Source organism: Chelonoidis abingdonii, chromosome 15, assembly GCF_003597395.2.
Source record: "Chelonoidis abingdonii isolate Lonesome George chromosome 15, CheloAbing_2.0, whole genome shotgun sequence".
Taxonomy (NCBI): Eukaryota; Metazoa; Chordata; order Testudines; family Testudinidae; genus Chelonoidis; species Chelonoidis abingdonii.
The window spans coordinates 4569312-4590883 of NC_133783.1; the positions used below are offsets into that span (position 1 = coordinate 4569312).

At 39.0% G+C, this 21572-nt stretch overlaps 1 protein-coding gene across 17 annotated transcripts in view; it reads right to left on the reverse strand.

Moving 5' to 3' along the window:
* KCNMA1 (potassium calcium-activated channel subfamily M alpha 1) overlaps positions 1-21572 on the reverse strand; it is a 902086-nt gene that overhangs the window by 650807 nt on the left and 229707 nt on the right. For all 17 annotated transcript variants that reach the window (XM_075072755.1, XM_075072754.1, XM_075072751.1 and 14 more), the window contains exon 2: positions 126-290. In XM_075072755.1, coding sequence (XP_074928856.1) covers positions 126-290 — 165 coding nt within the window. The remainder of the gene's footprint in view (positions 1-125; positions 291-21572) is intronic.

The window sequence follows — 21572 nt, forward strand, 5'->3', positions numbered from 1 at the left end:
GAGAGAATTAGTGGTGTGGCATAGCGCTGATTAGCAAAACCCAGCCCTCCTGAGACAATAAAATGAAGAGCTCATTAACAATTTCTCTTTTTAAAGAAGATTTGACCAAAATGGGTAAAACTCACGAGGACTCTGCCGGTTAGAGTCTGGGCAGATATCATCACTCCTGCCCAGTCTTTCACAGAGGTCATCCAGCCCACTTCTGCTGCAACAGTCTCCTCTTTCTCATCTGTAGGTTTGCAGGTCCCATCAGCCTGGGTTTCTCCACCAGCATTAATCTTCTGGGCCTCCTGTAAAATAAAGAGAAGATTTAGAATGTTTAGCATGGCAACAGTAACATTTCAAAAGCCCAGGCCTAGAATAGAGCTAGTACAGAGTTGTGATTATAATGCAGAGACTGGCCATTCAGAGGTAGATTAGAGATGAGATGCCATTAAGCATGCTCTCTGTTCTCTACCTTGTTAGGTGGTCATGATTCCATCCCTCTCTAGTGGCAGCCCTACAAATAGCCTAACTACTAGTTGCTAGCTCATGGAGCTTCTCCTTTACTTCAAGTCTTAAAGGCATTTTTGACACCAAAGAATCAGGGTTCCATGCCTAGTACTGTGTGCAGAGTAACTGGCAATTATGACTTGTAATTATGCAGCCACATGCAAAGTGTACACTGAGGTTTTTAATTTATATAGAGGTTTAATAAATGTGAGCATAATTTATGTAAAAATTTCATTTGCAATCTCTCAAAATAGTTTTCTGAGCAAGTCTACAATGGGGAGTCCTTTGTAGTAAGACAATCATTATCACAAGGGAAGGAAAGAAAATACACAGTTGAGAATCTTCACTGAGCTGCTCTGCTGTCAGTGAGCCATTGTTTCAATGGAGGCATTTGATATGTCAGAGGAATTCCTTTGTCTGTAATTGCTGGTCATTATGGAGCCAACAGATAGAAATTAAAAAGGAGTCTCAGCAGCACTAAATAAGCTGACCGATGAGTCATATTCATTGGAATTCATATCCATCATGGGCAAATGCTGCAGCAAGGATTCTGTATTCATACAATTGCCTTCTGCGTGCTAATCGTGGATTCCACAGAGGAATCAAGGAAGAGAAAGACGAAACCAGCCTGGATTACACTCCATTATTTTAAAAATATATCATATTCAACATATCATAATATGCCATGAGTGTGCCTTGGGTGACAACAGACCAACATAATACTAATGACTACCTGATAACCCAACAAACTGTGCTGCACAAACAATGCTTAGGAGAGACAGCAGAACTCAATTCTGAAAACTGTTAAGCATTCTCAACTCCTACTGACATCAAAGAGGGTCGAAGGCACTCAGCACCTACCAGGAGGGCTCGTTATCTTTCAATATCAAGCCTATAGAACAAGCTAGCCTAGTGAGCAATGCTTGAAATCAACTGCTATCAGTTCCTTTCGGAGTATCCCAATGTATCAAACATATGTGATATTGATGAGGGTCTTATAAATAGGAAACCAAACCTGAACAGATGTACAGTTGTTGTAAGATAACCATGAGACCTTGAGCATGTAGTAAGGTATAAATCCAAAGGCACTTCCTGGAGATTGTTGTATAAATGCAATAATGTTCAATCATACTTAATTTGTGAACAAAAAATATTAGAGTAAGACTAACAATGTAGTGTTGAGCTGATCACTTGTTCTCTCAGACTCTCACAGATCTGGATTTCAATTAGCCAATGAGATTGCTCCCTTAGTTTTGCCAATGCCCTAAGTAGTGATATGGGATGTCTCTTGTAAGTGGACAAATAGCAAAAGTGTTATTATCCAAATTAATCAAGTGTGGTTAAAACAGTACTCATTGCTTTCTATATAAGCATCTGTGGGAAGGCTAAAAGTCACCTTCCTTCCATTTGCATATCTGGACCTCATCCACTCATCAATATGGATATGATGAATCAGACATTGCAATCAGCACTGAAAGAAAAATACTGCAATCCATATGCATAAAACAACTCACAGAAATGAGCTCATTGTTTTAAGCAATAATTACTATTGAGGCACAAGACATTCCCTGAGGATTAAAATCTGACTAGGTGGAACAGATGACCCAAGATATCACTAAGACATGTCAGTCAACCCTCAGGAAATGCCCTGTGCCAAGGTTAACATTTCTATTATAAAACAGGAAAAGAAAGAAAAATGTATATAGATTTTTTTCTGAATGGATGATGTAGTTTCTATTGTTACACACAGGGCACTGCTACAGAAATAATATGCTGTGCATTAGCCAACCCAGATTGCTTTTCCTTTCGTCTGTAAGATAGAGTAGTGCCCGACCATGATAATGGGGTTTTTTAACCATTTTTATGTGGGGATGTCTGTGATTTTTAATTTTAACTTCATACATCTCATATCTGATTTTCAGAGGTAGAAACCACTCAACTTCAGCTGAGTCAATGTAAATTGTGGGGTCCTTAGCAAGTCTCAGAATCAGGGTCCCAGGTGCCTCATGATTAATACCCAAAAATATTTTAGAAAGTGTGGGGCTAAGTCACTTGCCCAAGGTCACACAATGAGCCTGTGGCAAAACTGGGAACAAAAATACCTAGGTCTCCTGTGCTTTACCTAGGAAAAAGTTCATCTTACTTGAGCTTATGGTATGTTTAAGGACGAGGTATGACATATGAAGCCCTAAAGTGTACCTCACTATTACTTCCTTCCCTTTAAGAGAAGCAAGAGGAGAAAGGTAAACAAATGCAAGGTTTTATTGTCAATATGCTGAAACAATAAGCAATCTCATTTCCCCTAAATACAAGTACAAATATTACGGTTGTATGCATTTAGTCTGTGATGCATTTATATTAAAAGTAGGTGCAGTCCCCCAGGCGCCTGGCAAACTGTCAGCACAATCACTAGTCTTGCAAAGTCTGGCGATCCCTCAAGGAAACGTTGGAGACAAATCTACAGTACAATTCCATAGAGTGATGTCTTAATGGTGGATTTTTGCTGTGTCACCCTTGTTATACAATTTCCCCCTGTCCACCAGCTCTTATTACTGTGCTACAGGTATGGATTGAAAATATAATGCAAAACATGCAAATAGGAACATTACAGCCTTGCCAGGTAAGTGAAGAGTCTCAAAGGCCAGTCCCCTGGTCTGGTACAATCTAGAGTCCAGCTTGCGCAGACACCATGGCTATTACTGGTACTGAGGAATACCTCAGTCTAAATTCACGAAGTGGCCTATAATCCATTCCACAGATATTTAGAAAAAATAGTTACAGTACTTGCCAAGAAGGTTATTAACTATTTTTCACTAAAATAATTAAAATACACATAAAATCATATAGTATGAATATACATATTTTGACGGTGTACACCATAAATCTTCATGGGAATATGCTTATGAATATATATATGATATAACAGGAATATGTTTTCTGCTACAGATGCCATGTAACATATCTATATAAAGGTTATGATCTACTGAATACATTCCTCCTATTTGTATCCATGTATCATTTTTGTACTTTAAGTTAGGATGACTGGCTGTATACTTGCTTGATTTTTATTGAGAAAGGAATGTGCAAATTAAATGCCCAATCAAGAACCATTTAAGCCAACAATGAACTCTAAGAGGACAATCCACATCAGAGCTTTCCCAGGAATGTGGGTTGGCTGGTAAAAAACTCAGTCATGCATGGACATGTGACTCCAAAACTCCATCTTGGAGCTGGACTTTGCATAGGAGAGAGGAGGGGGTCTCCCACCACAAGAGAAAGTATATTTAAGCCTGCAGGAGACCCCTCCATTTTGTCTTCAGCTGGCTAAAGGGATAGCTTCTCCACCCCAAGGATACCTGAAAGAGTGAACAAAGGACAGTAACTACAGGGGGTGTGATTGCTAGATCCAGACTAGAAGGAGACAAGTCAGTAAAAGGAAACTTACTGGAACTGCTGAGGTTTTATCTGTATCCAGTTGTCTTAGACATAGACCTGTGTGTTCTATTTTATTTTGCTTGGTAATTCACTTTGTTCTGTCTGCTATTACTTGGAACCACTTAAATCCTACTTTCTGTATTTAATAAAATCACTTTTTACTTATTAATTAACCCAGAATATGTATTAATACCAGGAGGGGAGAGGAGACAAGCAGCTGTGCATCTTTCTCTATCAGTGTTATAAAGGGTGAACAATTTATGAGTTCTACCCTGTATAAGCTTTATACAGGGTAAAACGCATTTATTTGGGGTTTGGACCCCATTGGGAGTTCGGTATCTGACTGTTAAAGACAGGAATACTTCTGTAAGTTGCCTTCAGTTAAGTCTGCAGCTTTGGGGCACATGATTCAGACCCTGGATCTCTGTTGGAGCAGATGGGCATGTCTGACTCAACAAGACAAGGTGCTGGATTCCCAGGCCGGCAGGGAAAGCAGGGGCAGAAGTAGTCTTGGCACATCAGTTGACAGTTCCCAAGGGGGGGTTCTGTGATCCAACCCATCACACATACCCAGTTTGAAAAACTACATATTGTTAAGGAATTAATCTCATATAAACCAAATTGTTATGTGTTCTACAGAGGCGGACAGATAGACTATCTGAACTAGAAATAGTATTTTCCCGCAATCTAACCTGCACTGCATGTGCTTCTGTTTAATTGGAAGAATTTACTTTCACCCTTGGAGCACCCAGCAGATATCCACAGTGAGATATGTGAATGGCCTTGTTAATGTACGCTGTACAACATCTGCTCTGATTGAAAGTAATGGCCACCTGAAAAAAAAAAAAAAAGAGGGCATTGCACAGAAGGTTTAAGACATTGTTAAAAAACAAATCCTCACCTCTAGGTAGAGATGGAAATGTCATTTGCCTTTGCTGCCTTTAAAAAGAAACAATGCTATTTTAAAATGTCTCTAACTCTGTACAATATGCTTGCTTAGAAAGGAAAAAATGGGAACAGAAGGCAGGCTTTACCTAGAGTTTCTATGACGACCTGCAAGTCTGCTTGTTTGCTGTAACTGAACTGTTTATAGGTGTTTTGCACTTGCATATATCACCTTTCATCTGAGGGACATAGAGTACTTTGCAAACATTAATTAATAGGAACAACCTGTCTGTGAGGTAGAAAAATTGTTCCTGTAAAACCATGCATTTCATTTTACCTACTCAAGTAAGTGCAGTTAGGATGGAATCAAGGAGGCCTGATTCCCAATTCCATGCTCTATTCTTGTTGTCACAGCGTGTAACTTTCTGATACATCCCACTATTGGGCTGAAATTTCACAGGTTTTGTTCCTGCCCAAAAGAGAAAAGGTTTTGTCCAAAAACAACATTCAGATTTTGAGTATTGAGAGTGAAAAATATCTACATCTTCCAATTCAAAGATTAAAAAGAAATCTAGCCATGCTATTTTTGGAGAGGGCATTTGAAAGATAGATAAATGATTGGTGTTTGAAAGATAAAATCTGACATGGACCAAGCGCTCATTAAGGGTTAGTGCCTTTGCTTGGGTTGAAAAAATGAACAGTTCTTATGTAATAAAGTTATTAACATTGTGAAGCTGCATCCTGAAACAGCAGTTGATATATCTATTAACTCTACAGGTGCAGAGCTGAAGGCTAGTAGCACTACCGGGTCATCATTAGCCAGTCACTGGGAGTTATGGATAGTAGGGGAAGTACTGGTATACCAGAGGTGGTGTAAGAAGTATTGAACCTAAAAATAGTAATAGATGCATACTGATATTTAGTTCTTACATGGCATTTTTTCTTTGGTAAATCTCAAAAGCTTGATTCCCATTAAATTAATTTCCCCTTCTGTAGAGCATAAAGTAAACTACAACCAAAACAATGGCTAGGCAGCTGACAAGTTGTGACCACTACTACTGATTGGTTAAGAACTGCACACAGCCTATTTTGTTTTTCACCCAGTCTCCCTTATCCCACCCCAGCATGCTTGTTGTCTTATCCACCTGTTACACCTTGTCTTTCAAACTGTAAGCTCTCTGGGGCAGGGACTGTCATTTATTATATGTTTATACAGTACCTACCACAATGGAGGCCAACCTGGTTCCAGCTTTGAGGTGCTACCACTATAGAAGTGGTAAATTAATGACAACAACATGCTTTACGAAGGAAAGCAAGTGTATTTATCTCCACTTTCCAGATGAAAAACTGAGACAGAGGTGAAATGGCTACATCAACATCATGTGGCAAGTCAATGTCAGAACCGGGAATGGAACCATGTTCTGTCCGGACTCTGAGTCTAGCACCTTATACAAGAATGACAGGACAGGATCTACCAAATTACTTAGAGCAGGAGAAGTTAAACACCTGCAAATGCCAGAAGCTAGGAATGGATGATGGGGATGGATCACTTGATGTTTACCTGTTCTGTTCATTTCCTCTGAAGCACCTGGCATTGGCCACTTTTGGAAGACCGGATACTGGGCTAGATGGACATTGGTCTAACCCAGTATGACAGTTCTTATGTTCTGAATATTTTTTAAACACACACATACTTATGGATCATCAGGCAAGAACAGGTAAAACCAAGAAAGTTCGCAAATTTTATTAACCATTATATCTATTCTTTTCTCCATGACAAACAAAATCAAACTGCATTTTCAACACTTGATAATTTGTAATTATCCAAAATGCAGTGCTCTGCAGTCAACAAAAATAGTGAACAACTCATTTTGTTGAAGCAGAAAAACCAACTACATCTAACTGTAAAGTTACCTTAAAATTCAGCCTCTGGCAAACTGAAGCCCTAGAAAATTTCAGTCTGAAAGGTCTAAGTTCCAGAAAGTCATGAGTGACTAAAATAGAAGCTTAGAAAGGCAACTCTTGCAAAATATAATTCCAGCTACCACTACAGCTACAGCTGCATTACACATCCAGATGCATTCAACATTTCTCATGTAATAGCAACACTGACAGTCTATTTTTATTTTCAACCTACATTATTCTCTTTTAACATATTTAATATGCATTTAAATATAAAAAAGAAGTTGTAGGGTTCTTTTCTCAAAGTCACTTTTGTGATGTATCTGTGATTGCCCAGCAATTCCTCAGAGTGCTTCAAAGTCAATTTCACTTATACTGTGCACACACCCAGCCTTTTATCAATTGTATAGTACAGCTCTTATTATTTCTTCACCTCAAATCATTAACTAAACAGCATCGCAGCCAGCAGCGAACTGGCAGAAATCACTTTTTAAAATGTACTGTTTAATTGGTGAATTATTTACAGGCACAGCAGGTACAAGTAAGATAATACTACCTTTATCCAGTCTGCTTACCTGTTGTTTCACAAGGTGCTCATTATTTTAATTACTTGATGACAAGAGCATTTAAATTGATTAAAGTGAGAAGATGCATATTTTGTTGTATACACTTTTCCTATGCTTATTTATAAATCAAAGTAGGATGCGTGTTCTAGAAGTTAGTATGGGGGATTAGGCATCAAATCTCCCGGGTTGGACTCCCAGATCTGCCAAAGACTTACTATGTAACTGTGGACAATTGACTTCAACACTTTGGCCTGCATTTTCAAAAATGCTTAGCGATTTTGGGTGCCTCAGTGCTTGGGCGCCAGTTAGAGTCACTTTAAAGGGGCCTACTTATCAATTAGAGGCATCAGTCGTCACTTTTGAAAATGGAATCCTGTATGCTTCAGTTTACCTATCTGTAAATTAGGTACACCACCACTGAACTACCTCAGAATTGCTCTGTGAGGCTTCAACAATTAAATATTTCAAAGAATTTTCAGGTTCCATGCTATACAGGTGCAAAGGGTTATTAAATTACCATGAATCTTATGCTATTAGCCTTCATACCTAAAACAATTAAACTATGATCATCACGTATGGACAAAGAAATTTACTTAGCAAATTCTGCATGTTCCACTGTCTTCACACAGGACTGCCTTATCAAATGGCTATCAGAGAGATATTGTGGAAACCTTAAAATAAACAGAGGCTAGCATGCATCCTTCCTATTTCCACGACGGCTGGAAATGTGGGAAGGTGGCCAGCCAAACACCCTTAAAGATATTGGCAGTGAGGAAGATTGCAAAGTCTCATTAAGATTTCATTAGACAGCCCACTGTGGTGGAAGGGAGCACTTCTGATATTCCCACTTAAATATGTGGATCTCAAGATCCTAAATTTCATCCAATCATAACAGCACCCAAGTATGAATATGTTAGACTTCTAGGGCATTGACGCATCCCAACTTCACGTTAAAGGGAGCTAGTACTCTCAATGCAGGTGCTGTTTAGCTACACCGGTACAGAAGAGACCATGCTCTGGAAACCCATCCTCAGAGCCTGGGCAGCAGGACACAGTCTGCATCCAGGAAACGTCTACACCAAGGGACGATGCCTAGAACATCAACTCTTCAAAGCTGATGCTGCAATTTCAAGTTTGCCAAAGAAACATTTAAATCCTTTTGGCAGGTTAGGGCAAGACTGCTTCAGATTCCAACACAAATAGCTTGCCCAATCTCTATTAACAGCCAAGGGAGAACTCTGCATTCTGAAGGGTTTTCAGTTATGCAGCTGTGTTTCTATTTCATTTAAAAATCTTTCAGAAGAGCAGCCTCTTCATCCCTGCATTCTATTAAATGAGGATGATGTATCTGCAGTTCTCTTTACCCCCTTTCATTGCTTACAAGGCAGTGACTTATCTTGAAAACACCATCAGATGCTGTCGCAAAGAGAATGATGAGCCAGCATCTTGCATTTAATATGCTGTCTCTCCTTACAATGGAGCAGAAGTCTAACACATTGGGTTGGGAGTTTTTGAGCAATTCCTTTCTGAGGTCTAAGGTTAACTCCATCAACAAATTGACAGGTCCAATTAAATATTATTGCTGTGACCAGAAGTCTTAGTTTCAAATAACACAATTGTTTGTTTTTTATCAGTATTGTTAATGGCTAATGAATGTACCAACTATGTCAAGACACAAAGTACCTGCCAAAAGTATCGGGAACACCTGCCATACGTGCCAGGTACCTGCAAGATATTCATCAGCATAGCAGATGTTCTCTATCAGTTAAATCCAGGTGAAACACCTACTGTTCTGTTGAATGTGCCAGGTACCAGTACTCCCAGGTTAAAAAAAAACAAACAAAAACACCTGTTCTGCTGAGTTTATCAGGCACATGAATTTGGTTGGAATGTTAATGGCCAACATCAGAGCAGAAGATGCAGTGGGGAAAACAACAGTGAAGGTATTTACAATACACTTTGAAAAGAGAGTCAGCCTTAGCTTAAAGATAAAAGGAAGCAAAGGCTGAAGTAACTAAATGCCTTCTAAGAAATACTCCTTCTGTCCTACAAACTGAGCTATTCACACACTTCTTTGAATTTGTCCTGTCACTATTGGGTTACATTGACGTCAGCTATCATATTGTAACTATGGTTTGGTTAGTCTGAAAGCATTAATTATTGATACACAGAAAAACATTATTCCTTCCAGTGAAGGAAGAGAAACAGGATGAGTTGTGGAAAACATGGCTGATGAGAGGCAAACGTTTTTCTTCTATCAAATATTCACAAGCTACGTAACGTGTTGCTTGCGAATATGGCAACTTAAAAACACCTTAGCCCAAAATAGATTTCAGTCTTAATATTTCAAGCGCGAGCCAGCTACACAGCTATGGGTTAACTACTCTGTTTCCTTCTATACCCAGCCAGAATTCTGACTATCCTTCTGAGTTCTTAATTTAACACTCTCAGCATCAAGGCCCAAGCCTGTAGCCAAGGGATAGCTTTAGATAACATCCCTACATTTACACAGAATAAGATGTGCAGGGCATAATCCACTCTCTCCTCTCCTATGACTAGCTCCCTCCCTTAGCTTACACATATCCACTTACTATGGCAGGTTTTTGCTTGTCTAATATGTCCCATATTATATCTGCCTCCAATCACCCTTTCATGCCATGAAATGTTGACTGTGGCAGAAGCAAGCAAACAAATTGAAGAAGTTGATCTGAGAGGCAAGTGGAGATTGGTTAAGAGAAAAAGAGGATTCTAATAACCATCCTATAGCAGAATGGGTCTGTGGGTATTTATTGGCCTCTAGGTAAAAATGATTATATGACAATATCAGAGGCACAGGTCTATAGCAGCCAAAGGTCTGAGGAGAACTCAGCCTAAGAACACAGCCCAAAAATCTTAATAAGAGGGGTCATTTGTGAATATTAGAAGATCCTTGTTCATGCTCTGCTTTTTAACCAAGATGGGAAGGAACATCACAGACTACAGCATCTGCATCATTATACAAAGGGCCTGGTGTTTGACCAGCACTGTGTGGAATTCTGTGCTTTTGGCTCTCAGAGTTTCAAGTAATTCTTTTCACAGATGAAGTTATGTTTTATTATTTATATTAAGATAGCACCTACAGACCCCAGTCAAAGCATGGGGTCCCATTGTGCTAGGTGCTGTATGTCCATATAATAAACATAGTTGTGGTCCAAAGAGCTCACCATATAAACAGTTCTGGCTTAGGTTAGTTCATGCTCTGAGTTCCTCTGTCAGTTCTGGGTTTTAAAAAAAAAAACAACCTCTGAACAAGTTTAATTCATTTTGGGGGTCAGAATAATATCAAATCTTTGAGTCTGATATACTTTCTAGCATGCACGGGCCCAGCTCCAGTCTCAAACCATTATGTTGCCCTGAAACAGATGTAACTGGTTTCATTATGAAAGTATGACACAGGTTCACTAATGCAGCCTTAGACTTTTGCCTATCACCTCCTTTTTCAGGGCACTTCAACTCCCAGAGGTAGAAACTGAACCCAGGTTCTAAAAGATCTGCTCTAGGAATTATTTTGGGGAAATTCTATGGCCTGTGTTTTACAAATGATCACAATAGTCCCTTATGACCTTGAAATCTACATTATATGCTGTGACAAAGTTCCTCCTCTACCTTGGTGGGTCCTGCACTTATTGGTGGATTTGTTCACCTCAGTGATCTTCCCCTCTTGTGGAACCCACAGTCTGGGTCAGCTCCTCCTGTGTCTGATCAGGAGTTGGGAGGTTTGGGGGGAACCCAGGCCCACCCTCTACTCCGGGTTCCAGCCCAGGGCCCTGTGGATCACAGCTGTCTACAGTGCCTCCTGTAACAGCTGCATGACAGCTACAACTCCCTGGGCTACTTCCCCATGGCCTCCTCCAAACACCTTCTTTATCCTCACCACAGGACCTTCCTCCTGGTGTCTGATAACGCTTGTCCTCCTCAATCCTCCAGCAGTACACTCTCTCACTCTCAGCTCCTTGCCTTCTTGCTCCCAGCTCCTCACACACGCTCCTTCTCCTCTGGCTCCTCCCTGCCTGACTGGAGTGAGCTCCTTTTTAAACCCAGGTGCCCTGATTAGCCTGCCTTGATTGGCTGCAGCTGTTCTAATTAAAGTAGCTATCTCTACTGCCTTCTAGAAAGATCTTAATTGGCTCCAGGTGCCTTGATTAACCTGGAGCAACTGCCATTTGGTTACCAGGGTACTAGGGATTTGTTTAGCCTGGGGCTAACATACCTGTTTCTCAGTACTTTACTGTAGCCATCTGGCCTTGCCCCATCACAATGCATATGGCCCCACAGACCACAAACCACCAGGGCCAAACCAAACACACCCAGTGTATTATGTACTCCTTCAGAGACCATGGATAATAGACTAATAAGTGACTAAGTGACTCTGATACAGCTGACAGAAAGTAAAATTAATACCACTGCTATGCTCTACATATTCTGGGGATAGACAGCTTCAATTTCCTGTGCTGCATATCTGCCAACATTTGAACCCTAATATAAATAAGGACATCTGAGGAGAAAAAAAGTGTGTTCATCTTTAAATGCCAGTGAAATATAAAGGAACGAGAAACTTTTTGGTGGAATGGAGTGGGAAAATGGCAAATATCTCACTAAAAATGGGAGGACTGTGTCCCATCAAGTTGGGATGATGCCATGGATAGATGTTGTCAATCCAGTGACTAAAAATACACTAAAAATACTTATTTTTAAAAAGCATTATATGAAAATAAATTAAGAAAAAATGTTTTCTCCCCCATCACTCCACCTAACAAGTGGATTTTATGCTGGTGAAAAGGGCTGGATTGACAACCGTGAAGATTGAAGTCTTATATAGCCACAAAATAGTTAAATTAAGGACAGGACAACATGAGCTATCCTACCCTACCTGCCTCAACTATGATTTAAAGTTACCACTGCCATGGGCATAACATTTATTACCACTGTGGCAAGAGTCCCAAAAGAGCTGGACTGTACTGTTTACTATTGCTTTTCTAGTACCATGAACATAGATAGTTTCAGACTGAACAACTCACAAAATGTCCTGCTTGCTGTGTTGGTCATTTTGGCCATATGACAGCTCCATGCAGTAGTTAATTCCTTAGCTTTGCCACTGGACTGGGTAAAATTAGGGGACATGGGAATTCTGAAGCAAAGTGGAATGTTAATTTGCAAGTTCATTCTCAGATTTCCTTCGCATCTTATTGCCACTTCATAGCAGAACTGAAGTCTGAGTTTGGAGGATTCCCTTCATTCAGCTCCTGTTGTCTTTAATAAGATTTAAATAAGGAAAGAAGGCACTAGAATTAAGACAAAACTAAGAAGGTACATTATTATTTTGATACTTTTGAAGAGTTCATGGTAATTTAAAGCATATTGTTAGGTAATTTTAGGACAGGAGGATGTCAGTCACAGTTGATTAGCAATAAAAAACAAGGCACATGAAGTGAGCTTTCAGGAGAGAGTGAAGATTTGAGGATAGAACTCAAGGATAGCTATAAAGTGTGGCACAGTGCAAGTGATCTGGTGAAAAGGAGGATTAGAGAGACTACACAAAATAACTAAAGCTAGTAAAACAATTATAGGAACAGAAAAGTAATGAGCAAAGAGGATTTCCAAGCATTGTAGCAAATGGTGAAAGGAAAAAGCATATTTTTCTTAAGCATGTTAATGGGGAATTAAAAATCAAGGATAAATAGGGCCCTACCAAGTTATAGAAATAGTGGAGAGGAGAAAAGAACAATGCAGGATTGTCTAATATCTCTTCTCCTTGAGACTAACAACAACAAAAAAAACTCTCAAGAATGAGAATGCAGAAGGATAGGAAAATATCCTTTCAGATGCAATTTACGCAATGGCAACTAGGCACCCAAAAAAATGGTGCATAAGAAATCAACAAAAGGGGGTTTCTCATTGCTGTCTGGTTCAAATTAACACATGCCCATACATGTCTTGCTGCAGCAGAGATCATACAATGACCATATTCTTTTCTGTGATGAGTGTTACTTGGAGTATGTAAGGCTAGTGATATGAGAATCTTCCTGAGACATTTGTGCTCATTTTAATCGTCAACATTCTATGAAAACAGCTCTGCAAAACTTGGCTATGCCAGTTCACAGGTTTCTGTGTGAATAACATTATTTTCCTTCCATTCACACAGGTCAACTCTATGTTGTGTGTGGTTTCCACACAAAATCATAAATTGGCCCAGGTCTGGTTAAAAAGAGAGAAACAATTAATAACCCATTCAACAAAACTTGCGGCAAAACCCAGGATAGGCTAGGATTGCATGGGCCAGGGTAGGGTGGAGGTTACAAAGACATTTCACACATCATGAGTCTGGTTTCTGGCCCACAAACAGAAATCTGTGAATCCTTCTCCCTTGTTATTAGTCAGAACATTTCTGATTAATCCAGTTTATGAAGACTGAACCATTATCTCATTAAGAGATTCCCCAAAGCCCCCATTCAATTATAAACTGGCAGCAAAAAGGGCAAAACAGTCATTTCATTTGATTAATGGGGACACAGAAATTAAATCAAAGGAGATGCTATCATTATTCTTTGGTCCCTATGTACTGCAGCAATAGGTTCATTAAATAGGTAAGACAATTATTATATGGGACAGTGGTTTAGTGTTTGAGAACTTGCTCTATGATTCAAATATTGCACTGCAAAACAACTCTTCCAAAGAGGTAAATGTCCTTATTAAAGTGATATACAGGACGATAACCATGATCATAGTAGATCACACAAATATCTAAAGATGAGGCAACTGCAGTTGCAAACACATATGGGGGAACTTTTCATACAGGTAAATTATTAGAATTATGAAAGGAGGAGGGATTCTTGCTGGGAAAACACCCTGACGGACACTGTATCACATCCAAATAATTTGGTTTGTTTGTACAGCATGAACACCAATACAGATGTGAACTGGAAATGGATCATAGACAGAAACATGAAATGAGCACACCAGGGACACTAGTTACTGATATTCCTTACTGTCAAAGAATACGAAATATTTTAATGGTCAATAATTCATTCAGCACTTGTTGGGAATATTTTTATTGTTTCACTTACTCTAGTAATGCTTAACCCTTGTAGTTAACATAATGATCAAGATAATATTCCAGTCACTTTTATCCAAAGTACTTTACAAAAGTGGGAATATTAACCCTCTTTAAAGTAGTTGAAACAGAGACAGAGATCTTAAGTAAGGACTCTCCTTATAAAAAGCCTCCTTAAAACACTGTAAGAATTTGAAAGATAGTTTTATATAAAGACAACAAGGAGTCTAGTGGCACCTTAAAGACTAACAGATTTATTTGGGCATAAACTTTTGTGGGTTAAAAACCTCACTTCTTCAGTTGCATCTGAACAAGTGAGGGTTTTTTACCCACGAAAGCTTATGCCCAAATAAATCTGTTAGTCTTTAAGGTGCCACTGGATTTCTTGATATTATTGTGGATAGAGGTTAACATGGCTACCCCCGATACTTTATACAGAGTGTATAACATACATAAGAGGAGTTTCAGGGGAGTAGAGTTGGTTGGAAATTTTTCAATGAAACTTTTGTCAAAGTACTTATTTCTAACTGAAATTTGTCATGGAAACGTATCACTTCAGAGAAAACTTTTGTTGGGAAAATGTCTCAGTTCCAGGAGGAAATTTCTGATCAAAGCCAGAGACATCACACTACACCAGAATACCCTACAGTCTGGTGGTCAGGCCTTCCCCTGTGATGTTGGAGATCCAGGTTCAAATCACTGCTCTGACTAAATTAATCTCTTTTCTCCCTACTTTTTGGCCAAAAAAAATTTTTTTTTTTAAACATCTCAGTTATATACTGATAGAGAAGGGGGAAATGTCTGAAATATCAAAAATTGTCATAGGACAGGAAAATCACTTTCCATCTTTCCTGGTAATGAAGAGAAAATGAATGTTCTTTCACCACTAGGTAGTTAGCCAAGCCTAGGTCATTGGTGACCAGACTCATTGCAGCTATCTTGTGGTCTCAGTTAAATTACTAATAAACTCTGGTGTCAATATCACAAAGCTGCATGACAATTGGCACTTAGTACCAATCTTTCTGGCAGTTTCAGCAGAGATGCTGCCAGACTATTCTCTTATCTGCAGAGGTACTCCCCCTAACTCAGGGTGAGTCATGCTGGCAGTGCAGCATGAATGAAACATTAATTGCTGCTGCCTGCACTATGCCATATTTGTTGCCATGTGCATCTCCACCTATGGTATGGGAGAGACTTTTTTATTTTTAAAGATAACTGAAATACTAACAGCAAATTAAAAATAAAAAATAGCAAAAAGTAGAGAACTTAACCTCTTAGAGTTGTCACTCAGAAACTTTGCAATAATCAGCAAATTTCCTGAGTTTTTTTTTCTTAAAAGATTGAATGTGCTCAAGAAAGAAATGTAGCTGACTGTATAGACAAGGGAAGCGAAAGAGCGAGAGACAGTGTGGTTCTGTGACTAGGGCCTGAGACTGGGACATGCATTCTGTTCCCAGCTCTGCCACTGACTTGCCCCAAAGAATTTACAATCTAAGCAGACAAAGGGTGTGCCTTGGTTTCCCATCCCAAAGAGGTGAAGCGAGTTGCCAAGATACAGCTCAAATACGTGTTTGATATGGCTATTCCTTTTACGAATCTGTCTGATGTTCAAAGCCATTAATATAACCTACAGTCCAAAATGAAATTCTTTTTAAAACAAATAACACTGCTCAGATTTTAAATATTATTGCAATTTGTAGTGAAGTACTAACAGTGTCAAATTTTCAAATTCATAAAAAAAGGCAAGTTAGCCATCTACTAATGTTTATTTTAAATTGTTAGGAATTCCATAGAGGATTACGGGAAGTTTCTTAAAATAATATGATAAACACATTTTTTTAACATGGAATCATGCCTGACTTCCAAAACCTACCCCACTATTTATTTAATCAGTACTTGGGTGATGTTTTTCACCGCTGTGAAAGAGTGAATAAATGACTTAGACACAGAAAAACAACTTAGATATTCCTTGCCTTTGAGGGAACAAAACTCTTTACCTTTGATCAATATGCTGTGGTTGCTATAATAAAATATTGGAGTAATGGGATTAGATGTTGCAGGCAGGAACAAAAATGTGGCATGCAGGATTCTGCTCTTTGGCAGGAATCCCCCATTACAATGTTGGTGCAACAATAATAATGTAATGCTAATGTACTGAGGTAAGTTAAGGACATTAAAAGATAAAAAATCATGTTTCAGACAACAATGTCCTTTGCTGTGCAACTCTAATATTGCAAGGCCCCATTCAGGGAAACACTTAAGCATGTGTCTGACTTTATGTATGCACTTATAAGCATGGTCTGATGTTCCTTGTAGGAACATTTTCATGAACGGGATCCTTAGATTATTAAAGCCAAAAAAATGCTCAACATCTCTATCACTGCCATTAATTATTTTAACATTCTGCATTTCACTCTGCTGGGACAGCAAACCCAGACTGATCAGTTCACTTCAAGCCCCCTGCTCCTCTCTCTCTCATTCCCATGCATAGAGGGAAGCTTGCATCCACCGAAAGTGGAGGGTCCACCCTGCGCAATGTGCTCCCCCCTTCTTCCTCAACCCCACAGAAGCCACTCCATAAGGGCTACATGGGGTTCCAGCTTGTCAAGTTAGAAGGGAGCACACAGGAAGAATGAGTAGGAGAGCTGGCAGCCGGTTTCCTGCAGATTATTCTGCCACACACTCAAAAAGCCTATAGTACAGAAGAGCACAATATAGTATACCCTTCAGCTGTATTAGCTTTCACTAGCCCATCTGCATTATGGAGTCTTTGAGCCTTTAAAGCAGTGGTTCTTAACCTTTACTGCAGCCTGAACCCCTTTGGTTCTCAAAATATGTTCTCGCACCCCTTATCAAAAATCGTTGAAGTACGTCAGTTCTTTAAACCTAGATATATTTTATTTGTACTATTACAGTATTGTTAAAAATGCTTAATGTTATAATAATATGATTTGATAAAACAAGTAATCTGTAATTTACATGACCTGTGCTTAATTTTGTTTTCGATGGATTATACCTTTCTTAAAAATATACTGGCATGTGCCCTCACCCCAGGGTGCTGCTGAGCCACTAGAATTAGAACACACTTGGCTATTAAAGGAAAGTGGGAACCAGAAGCAGTCTATGGCACAGTGGTCCTGGAAAGTTCCAAAACATGCGCACCTACCTAGGAGACCAAGTGGAGGCGAGGTAAAGGACCATAGAATGGGTGCAGGCACAGAGACTCTAGGAGAGAGGAATCTTCTATTCCTCACGTGCATCCTCCAAGATCTTGCGGATTCTGAGAAACTATCCGCAAGAGAAACACTTTCCCTCTGGATGAAGAGCCTGCCCCCCTCCCACGACTAAACTCCTAGGAAACTCGACTGAGGAGATGGAATCTGTAGGTTTTACCATTTTTTCTTGCATCGATCGAACCATTTTGGGCACAGGGAGAGAATGCCTATCACTCCACTTTCCAGTTTGTCGAATTCAATGAGTAGCACTAATATTATGTATTTGGGTATCCTGGAGGGCAGCAGCATACATAGTGAACTTTTCCTTTTGTATGTTTTTAAAGTATAATATGAAGGAATTCATCTTGAAATTAAGACCAAACTTCAAAATCAGAAACCATAATGTGTAGGATATCATGTTGGACTGCGAAATAGTTCCAGAATAGCAGATCGCATAGTGACAACAGAAATCTTGAAAGAGCTGTTCAAGTGAAGTTGTGAGAATACAATATTAATTTAGGCCACTGTCATTTTTTCACCACAGATTTAGATTTCTTATATTGGTCCAAGTAGGATCTTTATCTAACCGGAAAGGGCCGGGGGGGGGGTGGTGGCACTTGGCAGAATGAAAACGGACGCACTCAATTGATCAAAAATGTTCAATTCAGTATTAGTCGTAATGTTGTTGCCATTTTTTATAATTAATGTATATTATATTAAACTAAACATCCACCCTAAGAGCCTAAAATGATAAATCATTTGATAATCCAGACGTGACATTATTTAATCATGTGGCTATGAAATCATTCATATTCTATTGCTATGGAAACAATGTCATCACAATCATAAGATCATGATTACCTTGTGGTACTGTGCTGATGATTGTGAAGATGGAATTAGTTAAGAGGAAAAAGTTTTTTCAATTTAACAGAAATATTTCCTGCACCCCTCTTGGGTAACCTACTCTAGATACAGCACATTTTCCCACTGGACAAATGATGTACAATGACTAAGTAGTCTCATTACTATAACGATTTATTCATAATATTTAATTAAATGGCAATATTGTTAACCATTATTGTGCTGATTCTCAAACCAGGAAATGCAAAGGCATGAAACAATGAAAACGTATTTTTTTTAAAAAAAGGTAATGAAGGTTTTTGAATCTGAAAATGGGTTTGTGCTTGAGTTTAGGACAATTATTATTTCATTCTGGAATGTTTCAGAAATCCCTACACTCAACAATCCAACAAACCAAAGGAGTATTTGATCTTTAAAATATGCAGTCCTATTCCTAAACAATGCCTTTTCAAACAATTTTTAAGTCAGACTGTGAGTAGTACAGACCTGGCCCCTTGAAATACAACCTGTTCTGCAGGAAAGGAGCCTTTTTCATAGGAACTCCCTGTTATTAGTAGAAATCACCTGCAACAGAGGTGGAATTTGGAAGGGCCAAGACACGTGGCAGCTGAATGCCACTGATTTGAGAATCAACAGAAGAATGATTAACAATATTAGTTTTTAATTGAATATTATGAATAAACCATCATAGTAATAAGACTACTTAGTCACTACTACTCATTTTTTTAACCCAAGTTTCACCTCACTTAAAAACTATTTGTTTACAAAAATCAGACAAAAATAAGTATCACAGCACACTATTACTAAAAAATTGCTTACTCTCTCATTGTGTTTGTATGAAATTTTAGTTTGTACTGACTTTGCTAGTACTTTTTATTAGGGCTGTCGATTAGTCACAGTTAACTCATGATTAACTCAAAAAAATTAATCATGATTAAAAAAATTGCAATTAATCACACTGTTAAACAATAGAATACCAATTGAAATTTATTAAATAGTTTTGGATGTTTTTCTACATTTTCAAATATATTGATTTATATTATAACACAGAATACAAAGTGTACAGCACTCACTTTATATTTTTATTACAAATATTTGCACTGTAAAAATGATAAACAAAAGAAATACAGTATTTTTCAATTTACCTCATACAAGTACGTAGTGCAATGTCTTTATTGTTTACATTTATGGGAGATACTGCTGCCTGCGCATTATTTACCATGTCACCTGAAAGTGAGAACAGGTGTTCACACGGCACTTTTGTAGCTGGCATTGAAAGGTATTTATGTGCCAGATATGCTAAACATCTGAATGCACCTTCATGCTTCGGCCACCATTCCAAAGGACATGCTTCCATGCTGATGATGCTCGTTAAAAAAATAGGGTGTTAATTAAATTTGTGACTGAACTCCTTGGGGGAGAATTGTATGTCTCTTGTTCTGTTTTACTCGCACTCTGCCATATATTTCATGTTATAACAGTCCTGGATGATGACCCAGCACATGTTGTTCATTTTAAGAACACTTTCACAGCAAGAAGGTACTAATGTGAGATTTCTGAAAATAGCGATAGCATTCAACCCAAGGTTTAAGAATCTGAAGTGCTGATCAGGACGGGGTGTGGAACATGCTCTCAGAAGTCTTAAAAGAGCAACACTCTGATGCCGAAACTACAGAACCTGAACCACCAAAAGAAAAAGGAAAAGAAAATCAGCCTGCTGGTGGCATCTGACTCAAATGATGAAAATGAACATACATCGGTCCACTCTGCTTTAGACTGTTGTCAAGCAAAACCCACCATCAGCATGGCCACATGTCCTCTGGAAAAGTGGTTGAAGCATGAAGGGACATATGAATCTTTAGTGCATCTGGCACATAAATATCTTGTGACACAATCTACAAGAGTACTATGCGAACTCCTGTTCTCACTTTCAGGTGACCCTGTAAACAAGAACTGGGTAACATTATTGTGACATTATTGACATGAACTGTGACCGTACAGATCATGGTTGCAATCAAGGTCCTATAGTTGCATCAAATCTTGTACAAAGGAGGTCAAGTAAGGTGTCTATAGAAGGGTTGTAATTTGCTGGTTATGATTATGCTGTCTGTATGTGTGTATCATTTTTGTATTTGAAGTTATGAATATTGGCTATGTACTTGTATCTCAATGTGCTTGATTCTGAGTAGCCTCAGTGAAACATTTGGTCAGCTTCTTGAGAAAGGACTGTTCTCAGTAAGTGCCCAATCAAGAAACACTTAACTGACAATGGACTTTGGGAGACGCCAGTCCACATCTGAGCTTTCCAGGGAACATTCAAACTAACATGTAAACAATGTCATCAGCCTACAAAAAACTGAATCATTCATGGACATGTGACTTGCCCAGGTGGCTAAAAACTCCATCTTGTTGCTGTGATTTTGCACAGGAGAACAAAGGGGTTTTCGCCCACTAGAGAGAGAATATAAAAGGCCCTGGATGCCTCTCTATTTTGTCTTCAGCTGGCTTAAGATGGCCCCTCCACCAACGGAGATGCCTGAAAGACACTGAAACAAAGGACAATAACTAGGGGGGTGTGAGTGACTGCTTGTCCCAGGCCATAAACTACAATGTTGGTCTGAAAAGGATTGGTCCCAGATTAGGAAGGAGTCTAGTCTGTGAAAGAAGCTTATTGGATCATCTCTGAGGGTGAGATTTCATCTGTAATCGGTTTCTTAATGTATTAGACTTAGACTTGCGTGTTTTGTTTTATTTTGCTTGGTAACTTACTTTGTTCTGTCTGTTATTACTTGAAACCACTTAAATCCAACTTTTTATACGTAATAAAATCACTTGTGTTTATTAATTAACCCAGAGTAAGTGATTAATACCTGGGGGAGCGAACAGCTGTGCATCTCTCTCTATCAGTGTTATAGAGGGCCTGTATATCAGCTTTTACGAGTAAACAGAATTTATTTGGGGTTGGATCCCGCTGGGGACTGGGTGTCTGGAGTGTGGAGATAAACTGAAAACTGCTCAGCCAAGTCCACCGAAGTCTGCAGCTTTGGGAGCGTGGTTTCAGACCCTGGTCTGTGTTGCACAAGATCGCATATGCTGTCTCAAGAAGGCAGGGTTTGGAGCTGAAAC